Source organism: Mustela lutreola, chromosome X, assembly GCF_030435805.1.
Source record: "Mustela lutreola isolate mMusLut2 chromosome X, mMusLut2.pri, whole genome shotgun sequence".
Classification (NCBI taxonomy): Eukaryota; Metazoa; Chordata; class Mammalia; order Carnivora; family Mustelidae; genus Mustela; species Mustela lutreola.
The window spans coordinates 90,778,329-90,799,616 of record NC_081308.1 but is presented as its reverse complement, the minus strand read 5'-3'; the positions used below and the strand labels follow the sequence as shown (position 1 = coordinate 90,799,616).

The 21,288-nt window shown below is 34.0% G+C and overlaps 1 protein-coding gene across 1 annotated transcript in view; it reads right to left on the bottom strand.

Moving 5' to 3' along the window:
* The window catches only part of NRK (Nik related kinase), a 135,417-nt gene that overhangs the window by 32,170 nt on the left and 81,959 nt on the right, over positions 1-21,288 (bottom strand). Inside the window, exons 9-16 of the mRNA XM_059158136.1 lie at positions 19,344-19,398; positions 14,449-14,527; positions 13,216-13,391; positions 11,583-11,646; positions 9,999-11,166; positions 7,681-7,788; positions 4,160-4,227; positions 2,082-2,176 (exon numbers count right to left, since the gene is read on the bottom strand). Coding sequence (XP_059014119.1) covers positions 2,082-2,176; positions 4,160-4,227; positions 7,681-7,788; positions 9,999-11,166; positions 11,583-11,646; positions 13,216-13,391; positions 14,449-14,527; positions 19,344-19,398 — 1,813 coding nt within the window. The remainder of the gene's footprint in view (positions 1-2,081; positions 2,177-4,159; positions 4,228-7,680; positions 7,789-9,998; positions 11,167-11,582; positions 11,647-13,215; positions 13,392-14,448; positions 14,528-19,343; positions 19,399-21,288) is intronic.

Sequence of the window (21,288 nt, the reverse complement as noted above, 5' to 3'; positions counted from 1 at the left end):
AAGAGACAAAACTTAACCCTTTTTATAAAGCTAGGAATCTTTCTATAGTGATGTTGTGCACTAGAACTTTTTTCAGTAATAGAAATGTTCTGTATCTGCATGTCTAATACAGTTGCCAGTAGTCACACATGGCTAGTGAGCATTTGCAATATTGCCAGTGGGGCTGAGGGTTTGACACTTTAGTTTTAATTTGGTTAGTTGTTATAATGTGCAGCTTGATTCCATAGTGTAAATATTTCCATATAAAATGCAAATTTAGGGACCCATAGCTGCTCAGTTGATAGAATATACAACTCTTGGATCTTGGGGTTGTGAATACAAGCACCACACTGGGTGTAGAGATTAGTTAAGTATTTTTAAAAATCTTTTAAAAATGCAAATGTATCTGGATTAGAAGGATGGATTTTTTAATATTAAGATTTATGGTACAGTAAGTAACATCTGTGGTTAAAATTCAGTGATAATATTTTGGGTCAGAAATCAGTAAATCTGGCTGATTATACATAGAAAAAGCTTCACCAATGGGTACTTACATCCTTGCTTATTTTTTTATGTGCTTGGATTTTAAAGATAAATAGTCCTATCCTTTTTTTTTAATTTTCAGCCTTGCTATATATAGCCAGGGTGTGGACCTTGCAATCCAAAAATCATGTATATACATACATTGCTATCTTTTGAGTATATTATCTAGAACACATCCTAAAATTTGTGTCTGCAACTTCTGGCATTATTGCACTTTTATGATTTATTATCTTTCTTCAGAAAACCATTTTTTCTCAAGTCCCTGTGTGTGTTGTTAGGCTAAATAAATTTGGGTGAGTGTTTGAGATTTTGAGGCAAATTTGTAGTAAGGTGTTCTGATTTCCTGAATAATAAAATACGTAATCTCATGGGAACTTCAAATGGCCTAGGTAGCACAAATAATAAAATAACAGAATTTTAGAGCTGAAAAGAACTTCAGCTATTATCTATCTACACAGAATCTATCCCCTTCTCACCCCCTCCCAATCAATGTTCATGACTGCTTTGGAAACCAATCTAAAATTTCCTTATTTAAGAAAAGGCAGTATGAATAAACCTTACATTTTTAGGTGTTTGCCCACTATTAGTAAAATTAGTCCTAGCCAAACCAGAAAGGTTCTGGGGAAAATATTCTTAAAGTTACTTTTGTTTCAGGTTTATTTTATTTCTCACAAGATAATATTTCTGTATAAGAGGACACTATTAAAATATTTCTACCATTATCTGAGTCTCCCAAGAAGAATGTGGGTTTTAAGTTCAGGTCTTTGAAATATTTGATTTTGATAGAGTACACCTATATATCTTTTTTATTATTAACATTTTAATAAAATCTGTGTTCTACATTTTTACAGATGACTTGAGAACTCATTCAGGCATTTTGCCCTTGCTGAACTTATTTGGATTGCTTAAAAATACACAATGCCAGATTTTATCATCTAAAACCTAACTTTTGGCTCTGTTTATTTCAATATTTCAAAAATCTATTATTCATTTAAACTCTCAAAAGTATATCATAAGATAAAACACTTATTTTGAAATTCAATCACAAATTGTGAAGTTATTTTCTATTTTAAAACTTTTTCATGCATTTGAGTAAAAACATCAATTTGTAACATTTAAGGATGTTTATGAGACGCTGTATATATCTTACTTTGGGGTGGTGAAATAAATGGATAAAACACATGCCCACAACTTCTCTATCTAATACTTCAATAGCTAAAGGCTTGCCTATAAATTTTAGCCTGTTAGTCCTCTCTCAAGTTCCTTTCCCATATTTTTCATACATGGTACAGAAATCAAAGTTGACACCCACTTCCAGACACATTCCTAACTACTACACAACTTAAAGAAAAAAACTTTAGAAAAATTATTTTCCATTTCTAAAGGTCACCACTGACCACCCAGTTGTCAAATTCAGTGGCCTCTTGGTCTTAATTCTATGTGGCTTCCCTAACACTTTTGACACATTACTTCTTGCAGTTCTTTCTTCACTTCTGAAATATAAACTGTTAAACATTAGCTTTGTGTTTTGACTGTTTAAACTCTGTACTTTGCATTACCTGATGCTGCTGGGCAGTTTTGAAGATTTTGCGAACTTCTTTGTCTGATGTCAATGGGCTTCTGAGATTGTTCCAAAACAGACTGCTGAGGAACACTAAATGAAAAGACAGAATACCATATGCCATGTCCCAATACTCACAAAGGGAATATACAGCTCAAAATCAAGACCAACAAAGAATTTGAGGTATATGGGTATATATCAAACTAAAAAGAAGTAGAGCTTAAGAAATATTTCAAATTCCCATTTTCCCTCAAATGTGTTATTTTATCTAGAACAGATAAATAATTTCCAAAATATAAATATAATGTTTCCATATAGTATACATTTCCTTCACATATCATATTAATTTCTAAAAATTCAATAAACTTACTTTCTGGTAATATTCAGACATTATATACCTAGTAACGCAGTGATAAATATAATAGTCTATGTGAGGATTTTAACAATATAAGAAGCTGTTACTAAAAAAGAAGCTGTTACTGTTATGTCAAATATTCCACTATTATCATCCTGATTTGGCCTTTACATTTTTAAGTATCCTGTTCCTGATTTAGATAGATGGATGGACATAAATATAGGAAACTTTGTTTTTAATATTCAAATTCAGGGAATATTTAGAAAGGATTTTTGGACCTGTGCTGTTAAATTTTATGTCACTTTGGAATTTCTATATAGAAAAGGCTTTGGTTATTGATCTCAGCCTAGTACAGACAAGAGTCTTTTCTATGACCCTAAATTTCAGAAAGACTCAATATATTTGTTATTCATAAATTCAAAAATCTTTTTCTAATGGGAAGAGCCAATTCCATTTTAAAAGCAATATTAATTTTTATGTATTGGATTTTGTTAAAGACATATCCCATGATACCAGAAAGATAAAAAAAATTAAGCTGTTTTCTCCCTTTGTGGTCAGAAGGGCCATGACAACTTATTCATTGAAGGCAGAGAAAACAAAAGTTCTTAATCGTGCTCTCTAATTTTTCAAGATTTCTGCACACAAGTTAAGACTAAGGACATAAATATATGGGATTTTAAATAATAATGAGGTAGTAATATATATGCTTCATACCATCAACTCTATGCAATCTGACCATACAGTCCAGTATCTTGAATATAGCAGTTGCTCAATAAATATTTAGCAAATGACTGAGTGAATGAATATAGGCTAAGTTCTGTCCATTATAATCTGGAGTTGGAAGGAGTATGATTTTCAAGAAAAATCTACATTAAAATTTAGCTTTCAGGGGCACTCGGGTGGCACAGTCAGTTAAGCGTCCAACTCTTGGTTTTGGCCCAGGTTGTGATCTCAGGGTTGTGAGACCTAGCCCCATGTCAGGCTCTGTGCTCAGCATGGAGTCTGCTTCAGATTCTCCCTTTCCCTCTGCCTCTCTTGCTCGTGCTCTTTCTCTCTCTCTAAAATAAATAAATCTTAAATAAATAAACAACTTTATGTAGCTTTCAAATATAATGCTTTCCACATGACATCTAAAATATGAAATATGATCTTCAAAAATTACTGAACATCACCAATATTATAGAGATAAAAATATAGTTACCAATATAAAATATCATTGCTATAATACTGAGTTTTAGATTTGATTTTCTCCATAAGTCATTTTAAGCTTGCCCATTTCATGGCATTAATTTCTGAAGGAATTGTGTGTGTATTTTAACATGTAGCACATATACATGATATTAATGATATATTACATGACAAAATGTGTAATTGAAGTACATGATACATATAAAGTTTCACATCTTTTTATTTTAAAGTACCAGTTGAAAGCTGTCAAATAATTCATTGACAGGTCTTTTATTAAATTGTGGGTCTTATCAGCTAATTATTAAACTAAATGACACTGAGACTACAGTATATCCAAATATGAAATATCTAGTTAATGAATTACTGCAGTTAAGGTTTTAAATACAAGAGGAAGATATTGCTAGTGACAATGTTTTCATTAATATTTTTTAGTTTTGACTTTACATAAAACTTATTATCAAATAAATATGCTTTAATTTTCCAGGTGATAGTAAATAGTGAGTAATTGGAATATATAAATCAGAGACACATACTTTGAAGAGATCTTGACACGGTGTTCACAATCCTGATTGTAAGTCTTTGAAGTAGATCTTTCTTGGACCTTAAAGACAATGAAATACTTTGGTAAAATTTTTTTTTAAAGGTTTTATTTATTTATTTGACAGAGAGAGATCACAAGTAGGCAGAGAGGCAGGCAGAGAGAGAGGAGGAAGCAGGCTCCCCGCTGAGCAGAGAGCCCGATGTGGGACTCGATCCCAGGACTCTGAGATCATGACCTGAGCTGAAGGCAGCGGCTTAACCCACTGAGCCCCCAGGCGCCCACTTTGGTAAAATTTTTAATTGTAAATTCCTTTGAGTTATTAATTAATGGGAAAATGCTTTTCTTCATATAAAGATAGTTGACTAAAAATCCAACTTATGAAATCTGATTTTCATAATTAGATTATATTTTCATAATTACTTATAGTATAACATTAGAACTGCTTGACCATAATTTCTCATGGCATCCTTGAATTTTAGTATAGTAACAGATTCTGGAGATTATATAATCAAACACTCTAATTTTATTTTTGAGGAATCTGTACCTCAGAAAGGAAAAATCAACTCCCTAAGAATTTTACATAAATTAAAGAATATCTATAATCAGAATGTAGGTCCCTCAACTGCTAATTTAATGCTTTTTATGTTTTCATATTACTTTTATATCAAGTCCCAATTTATCACTCAGAATTTAAGCTCAAACTTCTCACTCACTCACCCTTTTAAGGTAACTCTAGATTTTCAAAAGTTGTAACACACATAAACACATCAATAAAATGTCTTAAGTGTCAAAAGTGTCCCACCTTCAAGAAAGTATGTTGTTTTTGCTTTACAATTGGACTGTAATGTCATAGTGTTCTAATACTTTTTCAATTCTAAATGATTTTGGTTTCTATTAATTGTTCGTTCATCTAATATAGTAAATACTTGAGAAAGAGCAAATAAAATGAGCCAGCATCCATCACTAAGGCAGATTTAATTTCTGCCAACATTAGTAGATAGGACCATGTAGTAATCCCTCACCTCATTTAGTTTTATATCATTAGGTTTCTATTTAAAATAGTTTTTAGCTAACCAAAAATAGGCTATTCTGACATTCAACAAAGCAGTCACAGTAGATTATTTAGAAAGAAAAATTAAACATTTTACATTTAAAAAAAATTAAGCATTTTCATGTTGATAAAGTCACTTTATAGTTTCTCAAAACTACATTAACTTTACTACACTATTTTCTCTCTACGTGGTGACACATCAAGGTTGTCTTTAAACTCTAACAGACACTTGGATAAGAAATGAAAAATGTTAATTGTTCATGTTCTGCTACTGATTGCTTCCAAATGTAACCAGATATTTAGCAGTATGCATGATAAGCATCTGACTTTTTCCACATTTGATTCAGATACCTGGCATCATATTGATCCCGTCTAGGCCTCTTGGTTTATGAAACTGATCTCAGAAAGTTACTGACACTAGTAAACCAGAGACAAGGATTACTCAGAAAGGATAAAGACCAAAATTAAGAAAATTAAGAAAAGCTAATGCCTGATATGAATTGGCTGTTTTGGTCCAAAAAATGGGAAGATGATTTGTATGAATAGCATATGTAAGGAAAATGATGTATTCCAGAACAATCAGGCACAACTCATTTTATTTCCTGCTTAAAAATTCATGCTTAAAGGTATCTAAGAGTTGCATGCTTAGATATGCTTCGATATAAGTAGGTGTAAAGTCATACACCTAAGAGTTATCTAAGAGTTATCTAAGAGTAGGTGTAAAGTCATAATTTAATAAGGCAGAGAGAGAGAGACATAGGGCCTTTTGTAATTAAATAATACAACCCAGCTTATGTTCCTTCTGCCAGTGGTTAGTAATTATAAAGAGATACTTTGTTATTCATTTCAGAGGACTGTTAGTATCAGAAGTAACATATTTAAAAAGGAAAATTGTCCATGAAAGACATCATAGGACTACCCGAAGCATCTAGAAGAAATATAGTCATCTGGGGTCCTTGTGCTGATTAAGAACAACAATGAGACTCCTGACCCACTATTAGTAAGGCAAGAATTTCTGAGTCCTTCACCCAACAATCTGCTCATCCTTAGTGACCAAGATATTTTTAGATGGCTAGCTGTTAGGAATGCTGGATGATGATAATAACTTGGCCACATGGAAACTGAAACTGCAACTTGGACCTCACTAATACCCTAAGCTAAATGCTGTTAATATAGTTGTGAAAACGGAAGTCAACCTGGACATGAGGACTGACTGGATTATTCATATAAGTTTAAAAAAATAAACCACAGATTAAATGACCCAGTCCCTGTCATAAACTACATCCCAGAATAATCAAGGGAAAAGATATGTGTGATTATGTTACAACCTGAATGACTCAAGGTTTTTATGGGCAATATTTTTACTTAAAAGAATGAATGACCAAAAAAACTATGATTATTCAACTTGGATATTTGGCAGGCATTTTATTTAAAATCAATGAAGTTAGGCTGTCAATTCAAGGAAAAAAGAACAACTGATGTTATTTGTTAGCAATGATAAAATAGAGTTTTGAAGTGAAAATTAAAATTTTAGATTTATTATCTGTCACCATGTACTTGACTTACCAATACTCAATCATTTTTCTGATGAAATTGGTGACATTAACAAATGCTGTTTATTGATGTTGTATAATGAAATGTGTAAATATTTGGAAACATCTACATACACACTGAACCAATGTTTTCCAACTAACCAATGTATGAGGATAAAAAATTACGAGTGAGAAAAACATCTATTTATAGCATACAATAGAACAATGGATTTTAATATTTCTGAATATGCAAATTTTTACTGATAGGGTTTTAAATTCCACTTCTGTAGTTTTGGTATATTATCAAAGAATTTCCACAATTATCTGAAAAAGCTATGAAAATCCTTTCTTCCCAACTACTTATATGTGAGAAGCCAGCTTTTACTCATATACTTCAACCTAAACATATGGCAAAAAATTGAATGCAGAAACAGATATGACAATCCAGTTGTTTTCCAGAAAATCGTTTTTTATTAAAATTTTGTTTCCTATGTTGACATATGTTGACATAGAATACTTTTAAATGAATTAATATTTTAAATTTTTATTTTAATTTCTAATTCATTAAATATTGAATGACACAGGGGCGCCTGGGTTGCTCAGTGGGTTAAGCCACTGCCTTCGGCTCGGGTCATGATCTCAGGGTCCTGGGATCGAGCCCCGCATCGTGCTCTCTGCTCAGCGGGGAGCCTGCTTCCTCCTCTCTCTCTGCCTGCCTCTCTGCCTACTTGTGATTTCTCTCTGTCAAATAAATAAATAAAATCTTTAAAAATAAATAAATAAAATATTGAATGACACAATCCACATAAACAAAAGTTTTTTGAGGTCTTCAATGTTTAAGAGTATAAAGATATCCTGAGACCAAAAAGTTTAAGAATCACTGTTCTAGGCACTTATTAATGTCACAGCAACTCATACTGAGATGCTTACCTCATTTCCTTTAGGATTTGGAACATATGGTTGCAATGGTTCTATTTGGACTTCAGCTTGAATTGAATGAAATACTTCATCATTGTCTGATGATTCATCTTCTTTGTCCTTTGAAACAAAAAGGAAAATAAATATTTTAATTGTTAAAATGCAAATGATATGAGCAACTATCTTCACAATGTACAACTTAAAAGAATAATTTTCAAATATTAAAATTGCTTTAAACCAGTAGACTCTAATAGTTTTTGGTTCTGGATTCCCTTTGGAATCTAAGGAGATTCTAACTGCATACAGACACACGTGTCTGCATATATTTTCAGGGGGATCATTGACCACCTGCAGCCAATCTATTAGACCCAGGTTAAGAATATCTGGTTTAAGGCTTAACTCATAACCCCAAACTGTCACATTTACTACTCAGTTATAACTGTGAAGTTCGGTCCGCTTGTGCAATGGAAGATCTGTAATATAGCAGTGCAAATATTTCTCACTAATTGGGCTCCAGAAGCTTAGGAAATTTCCTGTTTTCACATTTAAAACAATCAATATTATTCCTTCAACTCATAGAGTAATAAAAATGAGTTTTCTTTTCTTTGGTTAGTTGAAGAATTCACATAAATTTCTAAATGCTAACAAATTTTTAGGCAATTCACAAGATCTATGACTTTGAGCTAGTATCATTTTTTTAAATATTTTCTTTAAAAATCACATATAAAGATACGAATGCCTGCACGAGATCCTAGGATCATGGAATTGGTAACTATTATTTATTGACTTTTTCTTCCATTTTAGAATGGTTTCTCACATGCATAATTAAAACACCAAATGACAAGAAGTAATGCGTCATGCTACTAATGCTATGAGTCTTGCAGGGATGCATACAAATCTTTTTCATAAATGCAAAACCCATTAGATTTAATTGTTACTCTTCCTCATTGAAATTAGTCACTAGCATTTTAGATGCCTTAATTTCAGGCAAATATCACCACTCTAGACTCATACCTCCACTTCTCTATATGTTTTCTTTCTCTTCCTATCTCCCCCTTTATTGGGAATATGCATCCGTTTCCTCTTTGGGGCCTTTCTTCACTTGCCGCTTTTACCTTTTCTCAAGTTAAACATGTTAGGGAAATAACATTCGTTTAATTGATACCAGGCTTTAATTTAGGATTCCTTTATATAAATGGATGCTATGAAGTATTAGAAAACAAGTGCTCTCTTAATCCTATTGACCTCTTTAATTTGCTTATAAAGCCCAGAAACCCTTCTTTGCCAGATTAAATCTGTGGGATAGAATTCTTTAACTCCAGCCAAATTATATCCACTTACATTACAGAATTTGAAAGAATGAAGTTCTGACTATTGGAAAATAAGATCAAGATAGTAACATATTGCATTTCAAGAGTACAGAGATGAATTTGTAACTTGTGTCATGTTCTATGCAGAAACTTCATTGATTAATTATGTAAAATGGTGGAAAATTAGTGAGACAAGTCATACATATGGTAAATACAAAATGCTTTGGAAATTGCTTTTTCTGTTTCATTTTAGCCTGGATTTAAACATCCTAAAATGAAAAAAGAAATGGTACAATTCACTTAAATAGCACAGTTCAACATTCTTTGGGAAGAAAGACAAATTAACTTAGAGGTTGGGGAACAAAACCAAAGTTTCTGTGTGTTTATTTTTAATGAGTTATTTTTAAAATTTTGAACTATGACAGTAATTTTATTTTTTTAAATTTTTAAAATTTAATTTTATTTTATTTCTTTTCAGTGTTCCAGAATTCATTGTTTATGTACCACACCCAGTGCTTCATGCAATATGTGTCCTCCTTAATACCCACCACCAGGCCCTCCCAACCCCCCAACCCCCTCCCCTCCAAAATCTTGTTTGTTTCTCAGAGTCCACCGTCTCTCACGGTTCATCTCTCCCTCCGATTTCCCCCAACTCACTTCTCCTTTCCATCTCCCAATGTCCTCCATGTTGTTCTTTATGTTCCAGTAATTTTCAAAGATCAAATATAGTAATTTTAAAAGTCCTTATGGTGTCCCTTTGTTAGTTAATAATTAAAGTTATATCTCTATAAAGATAAAAAGCAATTACCTGGATCATTCAAGCCAATTTTTCTTTTTCAAATTTAGTCATTATTATCTGGAAATTTTAAGATAATTTACTTGAACTACAAATTATTAAATTAATCTTCTCTGGGACACAAGGATATTTATTTCATTTGGTCTTAACAGAGGGAAACACAGGCATGAACTAGCATGTTTTCTCTGCATATTTGATTCAATTAAAATATCAGAAATTCTTACATTTGCAGCTTGTCTCAATTCTTCCTCGTGCTGATTAAAGATATCCTCCCATCTGTTCTGGTGCCTTCGCCTGCAGGCTTCTAAATCTGAGAGCTCAAACTCTTCAGGTCTCCGTGATAACTTTGCCCGGAACCTCTTTGGTGATAGTCTTTTTGCCAATGCCTGCCTTAGACTAGAAACTTTTGATTTTTTCTTCCGTGCTTGTTCTGGTTGAGAGTAAAACGTGTTTGAAGACAGGTTTTCCATCAAGGTTTGCAGGGGACCAAGTGGCTTTGAGTTATGTGAGTTTGGTGCTCGAAGTAAGCCTCTTGATAGTCCCTCTATCAGTTCTTGAACTGAGCCAACTGCCTGTGGGGACTCTAGTGCCCAGGCCTGTGCTTGAGGTGACCCTTCATTTTGTCCCTCTACTGGAATGAGTACCTGAGTATCCAAATGTAGTGGCAACAGCACATGGTGGTTCTGTGAGAGTAGGGGCAGGAATACCTGGGCATGTACTTGTAAGGACTCAGGTTCTTCTGACTCAGTCTCTGCCTGTGTGGGCTCAGGAGCCTGTTCCTGTACCTCTGGCTGTTCAGGTAGCTGGTTCTGCTCCAGCTGCTGTTCAGGTACCTGGTTCTGCCTCTGCTGTTGTTCAGGGGCCTGACCCTGTCTTTGTTGTTGTTCAGGTATCTGATCTTGCCCCTGAAATTCCTCTGGTACCTGGTCCAGATCCTGTGGCTCTTCTGATGTCTGGGACTGAGCCTGAGCCTGCTGTTCTTTAGGTACCTGTACCTGTACCTGTAGAGACCTAGATGCCTTAACCTGAGCCTGTAGTGGCATAAGCATCCAGGCTGCCCTCCGTAGTCGTGGAGGTGCCTTAATCTGCATCTGTAGGGGCCTAGATGTCTTAGCCTTAACCTGAGCCTGTAGTGGCATAAAGACCCGAGCTGCCCCTTGTAGTCGCTGAGGTGCCTGGGCTTGCCCTTGTAGAGGCCTAGGTGCATTGTCTTGAGCCTGTAGTGGCATGAACACCCTGGCTGCTCCCTGTAGATGCTGAAGTGCCTGGACCTGTGGCTCTTCTCGATCAGGTAACCACCTTGGCTGAGACGGTTCTCCATGCAGAACTCTAAGTGGTCTACATCTACTGCTGGTTGGCAGTCTCAGAAGCTCATGAGTACAAGAAGGTCCTCTGGAAAAAACATATAAATGATTGCTATATAAATATTGTCAGTGGAGTGAAGCCATTCGGGGGAAATGCCTTTATTTTAAAAAATGGAAATTTCGTGCAATAAAGATATTTTCAGTAAATCTTTTTTTAATCATTCCTGTAATGTCTGAAATATTCTTTGTATTATTAATATACTCTATTAATTATCGAATAATCTACTTTCTCATGCTATTGCCAGAAATTAAGGAATCTTTGAGTAGTAAGAACAATTTTTCCTCAAAATTTCCTTTCAAATATCTTTTGAAAATATAGAGATAGCTGTTATTTGTTGTATCAGGAGGGATTAAGCTCTTCTGAGTCAAATGTTAATGGGATAGAATCAACTGTCTTACATAAATTGCTAACAACAAATTATATTTGTGATTTATCTAACACACCTGAATCTTCTCATGGTGTACTGCTCCTTAATAGCTTCTTCTCTTTCAAAGATCAGAGGTATTCCTTTTAAGAAAGAGAAAAGATAATGCAAAAACATCAACAGAGGTTAGTGTAATCTACCTTAGTTTTCAGCCTTTAATGCTCAGGATGTCACGTGAATCACAAGGACAAGAGGGTATATATAACCCTTCAAATCACACTTGGTTGGTAATATGGACCATATCCTGGTTCCTAGGCCTACTTTTGCAGTACAATGAAGCTATTACAGACTAATTTCTCTGGGCACAGGAAAGGGAATTTAGCAATTTGGTACCTGCAATCTAAAGAGAAATAATTGAGAAAGACAAAGGAAGAAAGGGACAAGTGAAACTCTTTAGATAGTTGTTGAGCATGGCTTAAAGGTGTGTGATCTAGATGTGAGGACTTTATGGCTTGGGCCCACTTCATCTTTGATCCTTTCAATGAGGGTCATAGAAAATGAGGATCAGGAACACTGGTCTTTCCAATGAGAAGGTAAAAATCTAAATTCTGAATTTTATACTTAACACATTCAACATGTTCAGCTTCTTTCATTTCTGCTATGCTGTACTAAAATATAGAAGCTTACAAACAAGAATGTTCTTTTGAATTTCCCAAATAAAAATGTTTAAGGCAACTGTATTTACATCTATGTAATTCCCACATAAATGTGACTTTTCCTGCAGGTAACATTTTGGAAGCTTGCAACTCTGGAAATTAGCAAATTCTCAAATAGAAATGGGGTCTTCCCACACCCATTTGAGACTAGCTGGTTTTTGTGATGCTGATCCAATGAATTTTCACCAATGGTTAAATAAATTAATTTCTTCTGCTTCTCACTCCAAAATAGGATATATATAATTATGTAGATGGAAGAAACTCTACTAAGATCAATCCTGTAGCTATTCTGAGAATGACTTCTATGTTTCCAGTTTCCCCTCTTCCATTATATCACCACTCTCAATACTGCCCATGGTGCCCCAGATTAAATGTGGAATATGCCATACAATACTAAGTTAAAACTTCCTAAGTAGTTTAATCTGGATTTGATGAAAATCCATCCTGCCATTTTTGGTATTAATATATAGAAATTAACTTTTACTAGTATAAATTAGTCCTTTTAATTACTTCTTATAGAGTTGGAGATTAGTACACAAAACAGACTTACTATGGTATACAGAAATTACTTCAAAATTAACAATCAATAGATACATAATTACAAATCTATTTATCTCATTGGAGAGAATTAAAATATCCAAGAAAAGAATAGTAAGGTATAGATTTTATTACCTTTTCATTTATTTTATCTCTTTAGTTAGAAGTTTTCTTAAAATAAAATTGCATATCACAAAATTTTCCTTGAGGCTTTCAAGGTTTTTATAAATATGAACACTTGTCAGTTGTAATTGGCAACAAGTTATAATCATATATATACAGATCAGGTGAGAGAGAATTAACTGCACGTGACATAGTAGTGGAAAAACTAAATGTGGAAGGCCTCAGAATTTTTACTTTTAATCTAATTCTTCAATATTATCTTTTATGACAAAAATGAATAAAATCTGCTCTCATCTAAATATTCATCTGGTAAGATGAAAGTTGACACATGCCAACCTTTTTTCTGTCTCTTTTTAATGATTCCAATAAGATGCTTCTTCAATGACTCAACAACGTGTCCTTCATTTTTTATATTCCGAACAAAAGGATGATGAAGCATGTTTGCAGAAGTAGGACGAAATAGGAAATTTTTTATCATGCACTTTTCCATGAAGTTGTGGAACTTGCGAGACCTAAAAGAAATGAGTCAAAGGGATAAGAGCATCCTCAGCTTGCCATATCTTCTCCCATCCTCACACATATGATACCTTTCAGGTCATATTTTTGGAGAAAGTTGCCTCTAGATATAAATTGTCATATGTCTTAAAGCTTGACAATATACATTATACAACAATCCCACTCAAATCTCAGATAAACCAGAGTCAATGGCATTTAAATAGTAGTAGAACTTCAATGAGTTCAGAAGTCGGTACATGGTACAAAGTCAAGTGGTAGGATGGCAATGGAGTGGTTAATGTGACATATATATATATAACATGTATCTAGATTGGTCAGCCCACAAAAGTCACACTTTGAAGTCTGAATGTTTCACTTGACCACATGCCTTTTAAGCTACATAGTTTTAAATGTAATGACCCAAAAATGGGTGTTAGTAGCACCAGGACTAATCTTATAAAATGGCCCATGAAAACAGAAGTGTCCAGAAAGCCTGAATCTGTGGGAAGGGTTATATTGAATCACAAGGAAAAATGTCAGCAATCAAATCACAGCCACCACTTCTAGCAGTTCAAGCTATAAATACTAAAAATAAGCAAGAGTTTCTGACACTCAAACAAAAAGCTTCAGTATAAAGCATTCCCAAGTTAGTTGGCCTTTAACACCCTGAGAGAAAAAATCTTCTCTAGGTCTGTGGATGTTTAGTTTAATGGGCCAAACAACTGAGCTGTATATCACAATCACTGACTACTTATCTAGGCACAGTGAGAAATGTCACAAATGATTTCTGTTGGTCCATGCCACTAATGGAGAAACAACTAAACATGCCATTAATTGCAGGTCAGTGAGGTCATCATAATATACTATGGAAGATATTACTTATATCTAGTTGGCTAGCTAGCTTTCAATGAAAACTAATCATTAAGACCCCCAATTAATGTATTAGTTTTAAGGCAATATTGTCCAACAAAGATGTTGACTACAAAAGCAAGATTAGAAAATTAATTAAAACTCATTTGCTACATAAAAAGTGTCAAGTTAATGTGTTTAGGAGATTAAATCATTCATCTTTACCATCCACTGGATTTGACTTTGGGGGCAGATTCTCGCAAAATAACAAAGAGGGCTTCCAAAGGCTGAAGATTACACAGGGCTGCAAAGGAAAATAGGTATGTTTAGAATGAATGAAAAGGGTAACAACAGAGCAAACTCCTCATTCTAGAGAGGATTCTCGGAGCTCACATATCATGCTGAATAGACATTAAGGAATAAACAGATACAAGATAATATAATCACAGGAAAATTTCATTTTAATTTTTTTTATCCTTAAAATTCTATTTATTTATTTATTTATTTATTTATTTTTAGCTTTTATTTATTTTTTAAATTTTTTTTAGGGGAAAAGTTCATTTTAATGTAAACAGTCCATTATATAAGATCCTCAAGCTTTACCATTGCCAGGTGTGGCAAATTAATTAAATAAACTACACTGGATAAAAATTTCAAAATGTATGATTGATGATTTCTATCTAGAGAAATAAACAAAAACAGAGACAAACACTCTTCTGTACATTGTGTTGTAGGCATCTACACTTATAAAAATTGAAATATGTCATTACAGGCTTAAAAAGTCAACCAAATTAATAGCTAAGCCCAACAATGTATAAGGAATGATTTATCAGTCTAAAAATATGAGAACAATCTGTTTTGGAAACTGACAGTCCTAAGAAAAGAAGTAGATTTAGTGTAACTATTAAAACACACCCTCTAGAGTAAGATCACCTGGGTTCAAATCCTAGCTCTTTCTTTGTGACTCAGGCAAATTATTTAACCTAATTTGCCCTGGTTTCTTTATCTGAAAAAAAAAATCAAGAATTCCTTAAAAGAGTAGCCATGAGGATTGACCTACATGTAAAAGTGTCTGGCATAGAGTGGGCACTTAATAAATATTAGCTATTGGTATTACAATAAAGTTTTAATTATCTCGCACTTCATATCTGTGCCAAATTACAGGACTTCCATTCACTTTTTGAACCACACAGCTTCATAAAGAAAAGCCTATTCCATTATATGCTATATAAATTCATTACTTTGTTGGTCTGAGAATTTTCTGTAAGCTTTCTTATAAGCATTTAAGTATGTCTCTGACTTTGCTTATTTCCTCTTGAGTTTTGAGTAAAGAAAACTGGCAGTGCAGAAAATTTCCAAAGGAGAGCCATACTTTAAATTTCTTCTTTCTTGATATATTTTGTTTTATTAAGTTTTTAGTTTTAACTCCCAGATAGTTAGCACACAATATTATATTAGTTTCAGGTATATAATATAATGATTCAACAATTCTATACATTACTCAGTGTTCATCATGATAAGTGTGCTCTTTGATCTCCATTACCTATTTGACCCCTTTTGCCACCCACCTCCCCTCTGGTATCATCAGTTTGCTTTCTATCGTTGAGTGTGTTTCTTGATATGCCTCTCTCTTTCCCTCTCTCTCTGTCTGCCTTGTTTCTTAAATTCTACATGAGTGAAATCATATGGTATTTGTCTTTCTTTCATTGACTTAGTTCACTTAGCGTAATACTCTAGCTCCATTCATATTGCTGCAAATTGCAAGATTTCATACCACATCTTCTTTATCCACTCACCTATCAATGGACACTTTTGTGATTTAGCTATTGTAAATAATGCTTCAATAAATGTAGGGGTGCATATATCTTCTCAAATGAATTATTTTTGTAATTTTTTGGTAAAAATGCAGTACTGCGATTACTGGATCATAAAGTAGTTCTATTTTTAACTTTTTGAGGAACCTCCATCCTGTTTTCCACAGTGGCTGTACTGGTTTGCATTCTCACCAACAGTACAAGAGGGTTACTTTTTCTCCATATCCTCACCAACAAGTTTTTTTTTTTAATTTTTTATTTTTTATAAACATATATTTTTATCCCCAGGGGTACAGGTCTGCTCACCAACAAGTTTTATCTAGTACTACAAGTGTGTCATTTCTGTGAGGACAATTTGATGTTATTGACTCTTCAGAGTCACCACAATGCCAAACTGGCTTCTTGTAATAGAGTGATATAAAGGTGATTGTTAAAAGGTCAAGCTTTTTTTTTCAATTATATAGGTATAAATTAATAGATGTACAGGTTTATAATTGAGGGCAGAGTTATCCCCAAGCTGAAAAGATCAGGATCAAGAGTGCCTGGGTGGCTCAGTAAGCTACGTGTCCAACTCTATATTTTGGTTCAGGTCATGATCTCAGCACCCTGAAATTGAGCCTTGCCTCAGGCTCAGTGTAGAATATGCTTGAGATCCTCTCCCACCCTGTCTGCCCCTCTCCCACAACTCATGGGCTTGCATCTCTATGCACACTCTCTCACACACTCTCTCTGTTCTCTCAAATCAATCAGTCAATCAGTCACTCAATCAGAATCATATTTAATTCTCTTCATTTCTTTACTCTGTCCAGTCAGTCACTAGAATCTGTCCTTTAACATATTTTAAGTGGGTTTGTACAGTATTAAGCGGTTGTCATTTATTAACATTTGAGCATCATGTAGCACAGACTAAGGAATTTTTCATTAAGGGAAATGAGAAGTCCACAAAAGAATGGAGCATGTGGGTACAAGAGCTATGTCAAACAGTGGACGTTTCCTATATAGTCTAACTTTAGGAATGCCAGTAAATACTCCATTTATCCCATATCTAACATGCCTAAATATTTCACATTAAAGTCTCATTCCTTTGAAATAGCAAATCTCTTAAAAATACATTTCATAGAGGGTATAATGTTAAGTGAAATAAGTCAGAGAAAGACATACACCATTTGATTTCACTCGTATGTGAAATTTAAGAAACAAAATAAATAAAGGAGAATGAACACAAATCCTTAAGAGGGTCCTGGTGTGGGATGGTACAGATCTTCTCTCCTCTGAGAGCCTCTATAGCACCCTTTCTGTTGGAAGTTACTCTCCTTTTTTTTTCCCTTAGTTTTCTGGGAGAGACTCACCAATGAAAGAAAGAAATTTTGTTATCTGGATCTCAGAGGCAATTATCATATAATTGTCACTTTGGAGAGCCACCCCCTCTGAGATGATAATTATCAAAACCTGGCAGATTTCTGCACTTAAATTAATGACAATCATTTCCATCCAAAGTTAATACTCCAGGCAACATTAGAGGCTGGCAAAAGACCAATGTTTTAACAGTGTGGTTATTTCAAGTTGCTCATGACCAAAGTTGCAGCATTTCAATTACTTATTTAGGAATGTTTGTCCTATTTTTTTGTGTGTGAATTAAGAAGCTCCTGATCCTTACACATATTTTGTAAAAAGTTTGCCATTTGTGTACTCCATGTAAAACTCCTCTGTAATCCTTCTGTGAGTTTTCTTCTATGATTTAATATTTTTGAATGAAAAAATGAAAAAAACAAAATAAAGATGAACCAGGAAATACAAATCTGCAAAATGTAGAAAGCTAATTTTCTGGAAAAGAAATGGTAAGGAACATTCAGAAACAACAGAAAAAATATTCTACCTGATGCAGTGATGTATTCTAAATAAAAACATGCATCAATACTCATATGAAATACATATTGTGAAGAGAAACAAGAGGAAGAGAGAAGAAGAAGAACTAGAAGAAGAGGAGGAAAATGAGAAGGAGGGGTGGGGGAGGGGAAAGGCAGGGTAAGGGGGAAGAAGAAAGAGATAGAAAAAGGAGAAGTTGCTGATCAATATAATACGAGTATGTTCACAAAAACAAATAATCTAGAGATGAAGAGGGATAATATGCATCTTCCCTTTCTTATTTCAATTTTATATATGTGATATATATAATTTTTCCATCATTGACTTTTTATTTACCCAACATAAATACTTTGTAGTTTTGGAGGGCACTAAAAGAGAGGAAGCAGTAACCTGATCTTAATATCTATCCCAGATTTAATCTAAGCCTCTTCTGTGATATCCTAAGGGACAACAGGAATTCTTAACAATCATGTTACTACTATTTTTACCCCTTGAAATTACTCCCATTGGCCTTGAAGCACAGTACAAAGATGGTCCAAATTTATAAAGCTTGTTGGGTGAACATTGTGCAGATAGAGCATGCAGGAACATCGGAATCTACAGGATCTCAGAAAGGTGGAAGCAAAGAAATTCTACCCCCACTTGCCCGCCCCCCAACAAATACTCCAGGCATTTCCTCACTTCTCAACCAAGAATATCAGGGATGTATTTATCATTTATATCTTTAGATTAATATATTAAAGACAGTTATTATGCTCTGTTTATGGGGGTCATACAATAGATGGTTATCAATCATTTATAGCCAAGTTCACATTTCAATTTCACTTTCCTATCAGAAAGCAGTGTCCTGAGAGAACAGGATGCTGACAGATCATTTATATGATGGAGATGAGGGAGAAACAAGAGGAAATTGAGCCTTCTGAGCAATTAAGGCCACTGGAGTGGCTAAAAGGATCAAGGAAGGCACCAACAGTGGGTCGGAGTGACTTCAAATGAAAAAAAAAAAATCTGATTTCCCAAATTTAAAGATTGGTTTGATTTCAAAGAAACACGGCAAGATTTTCTTAACTATCACATTCTGAAACAGTAGCAGTGTGTGACTATAAATGTTCTGGAACCTAAATATTCTACCAATCACTATGTGCTGGAATGGCTTTAGATTCTCATTAGTCAGGACTGTAAGTACCAAATACTTTGAAGCCAAATTGAAACAACACTTAATAGCCTAAAATAAGGTATCCTAAGGGAAAATATATCCTCTCTCTCTATATATATATCTGGCCATTCTGACTAGAACATTTGATAATCATTGAAAAGGTCACCATTTACAGTTTGGCAATAGTGTGACACCTGTGTGACCAGTACAATCTGACTGATACAAGTGGCAGATTGGTACAGCATGCTTCCCCAACTTTTTAATAAATAAACATTTTTACTCACGAGGAGCCCCCTCGGCCATTTCAATAGCAGTGATTCCTACAGACCACACATCACTCTGCGAAAGAAAAAAGTGACCCCAAAAAGTCATTTAACAATGGGAAACTAATAGTATTTAGACTCTCAAAACAATCTTCAGGTGGGAAATTGTCAATGCCAGATCCATTTTATGGGTTTTCTTTTTTCTTTTTTTTTTTTTTGTTCTAAACAATATAATTTTTTAAATTTATTTTTTATTTATTTTCAGCATAACAGTATTCATTATTTTTGCACCACACCCAGTGCTCCATGCAATCCGTGCCCTCTATAATACCCACCACCTGGTACCCTGACCTCCCACCCCCCGCCCCTTCAAAACCCTCAGATTGTTTTTCAGAGTCCATAGTCTCTCATGGTTCATCTCCCCTTTCAATTTCCCCCAACTCCTTCTCCTCTCTATCTCCCCATGTCCTCCCTGCTATTTGTTATGCTCCACAAAAAAGTGAAACCATATGAGAACCTTCATTATAGGCCGGCGTTATAGGAAGACATTATCTGATCTTTGATCAGCCAGTAACTGCACTACACAACAGGATGATATGGGACAGTGTTCAGTGTAAGGAAAATTCATCTTGAATATTTCGTTATTGTTGCCTTAACTGAAATAGCAAAAGGAGCTTTCTGTGAACAAACCTATTACATAGATGTATCAGTTGTGTTATCTTAAGTAAATTATTTAACTCTCTGTACCTCAGTTTCACTCTATATAAAATTGAGATAATAACGATATCCATCTCATAGTACTGGTATGAGTATTAAATGGAATAACATACATAAAAGCACTTTCAGTCAGTTCCTTGAATATAGTAAATTGAGAATATAACTATTTTTATTCCAGGAAATTATATTCTAAGAAGCTCAAGGAAATTACCCTCACTATTAACTGTATTTTGTTTTTTAGAACGTGGAAAGGGCACAGGGCTGGAGGTATACTGCCTGGCTGGATGACTTCTACAAAAGTTAACTGAATTCTGAGAATCTCAGTTAATAGACTTTTTAGCTTCAAAGAATTATTGTGATGGTGTAAGTTGAAGTTTTCTTTCAATTTACATGGGGCTAAAAATTAAAAATAAATAATTAATATAAGAGAAAGTCCTTGGAAGACTGCAAAAAGTTGTTCAGATATAAAGCATCCACTTAAAAGTTATTTACAGCAAGCCACTTTAAAGAACATTATGCCTCCACCATCTCCATAGCATGTAACAGCACTAGACTATAAGTTCTCAATAGATCTGCTTGCAGATAAAGCAAAGGGCATTTAAGGGAAAGGGAAAAAAGATGAGACTTGAATTAATCAACTTCAAGTATTGAATCCTAGGTTCCACACAACTAAAACCACAATGAAATGTTTGGATGACTTATGATGTGAAAAGTGAGTGTGGTTTTTCCAGTCTATAGCAAATGGAGAGTACTCTTTCCACATCAGCTTTTTTGAAATGTGTACATAGATGTATACTGTCCAAATTGCAGTTTCAGTGGAAATTTTAATAAATAGCAAGAATTATTTCTTAATTATTCTATTCCACTAGTTTTCAGTGGTTTGGAGGTGAACCATGACAAGGATTTTCTCCTTTACCCTGAGTAATCAAATTATTATTTTTTTCTTTTTGTAGTTAAGTGTGGGGATTAATAATTGACTTTACATTCATTCATTTTTAAGTTTACAAAGTTCTCTGTCCCTGGAAGTTAAATTTCCATATAAAGCTACATAATATAATATCCCCCCAAGGTGTTGCAAGCAACATAAACTAGACATTATTCTTCAAATATAGATAATTCCAATAGTCTACTTTGTCTAAATTCTTAAAAAAATACTATATTTATGTATATAATCAAACCACTATATGAATAGCAGCTAGAGTTTAATGTGAAAGAAGGAGTTGCCTGTTTTTTATTCTTTTATCATTTA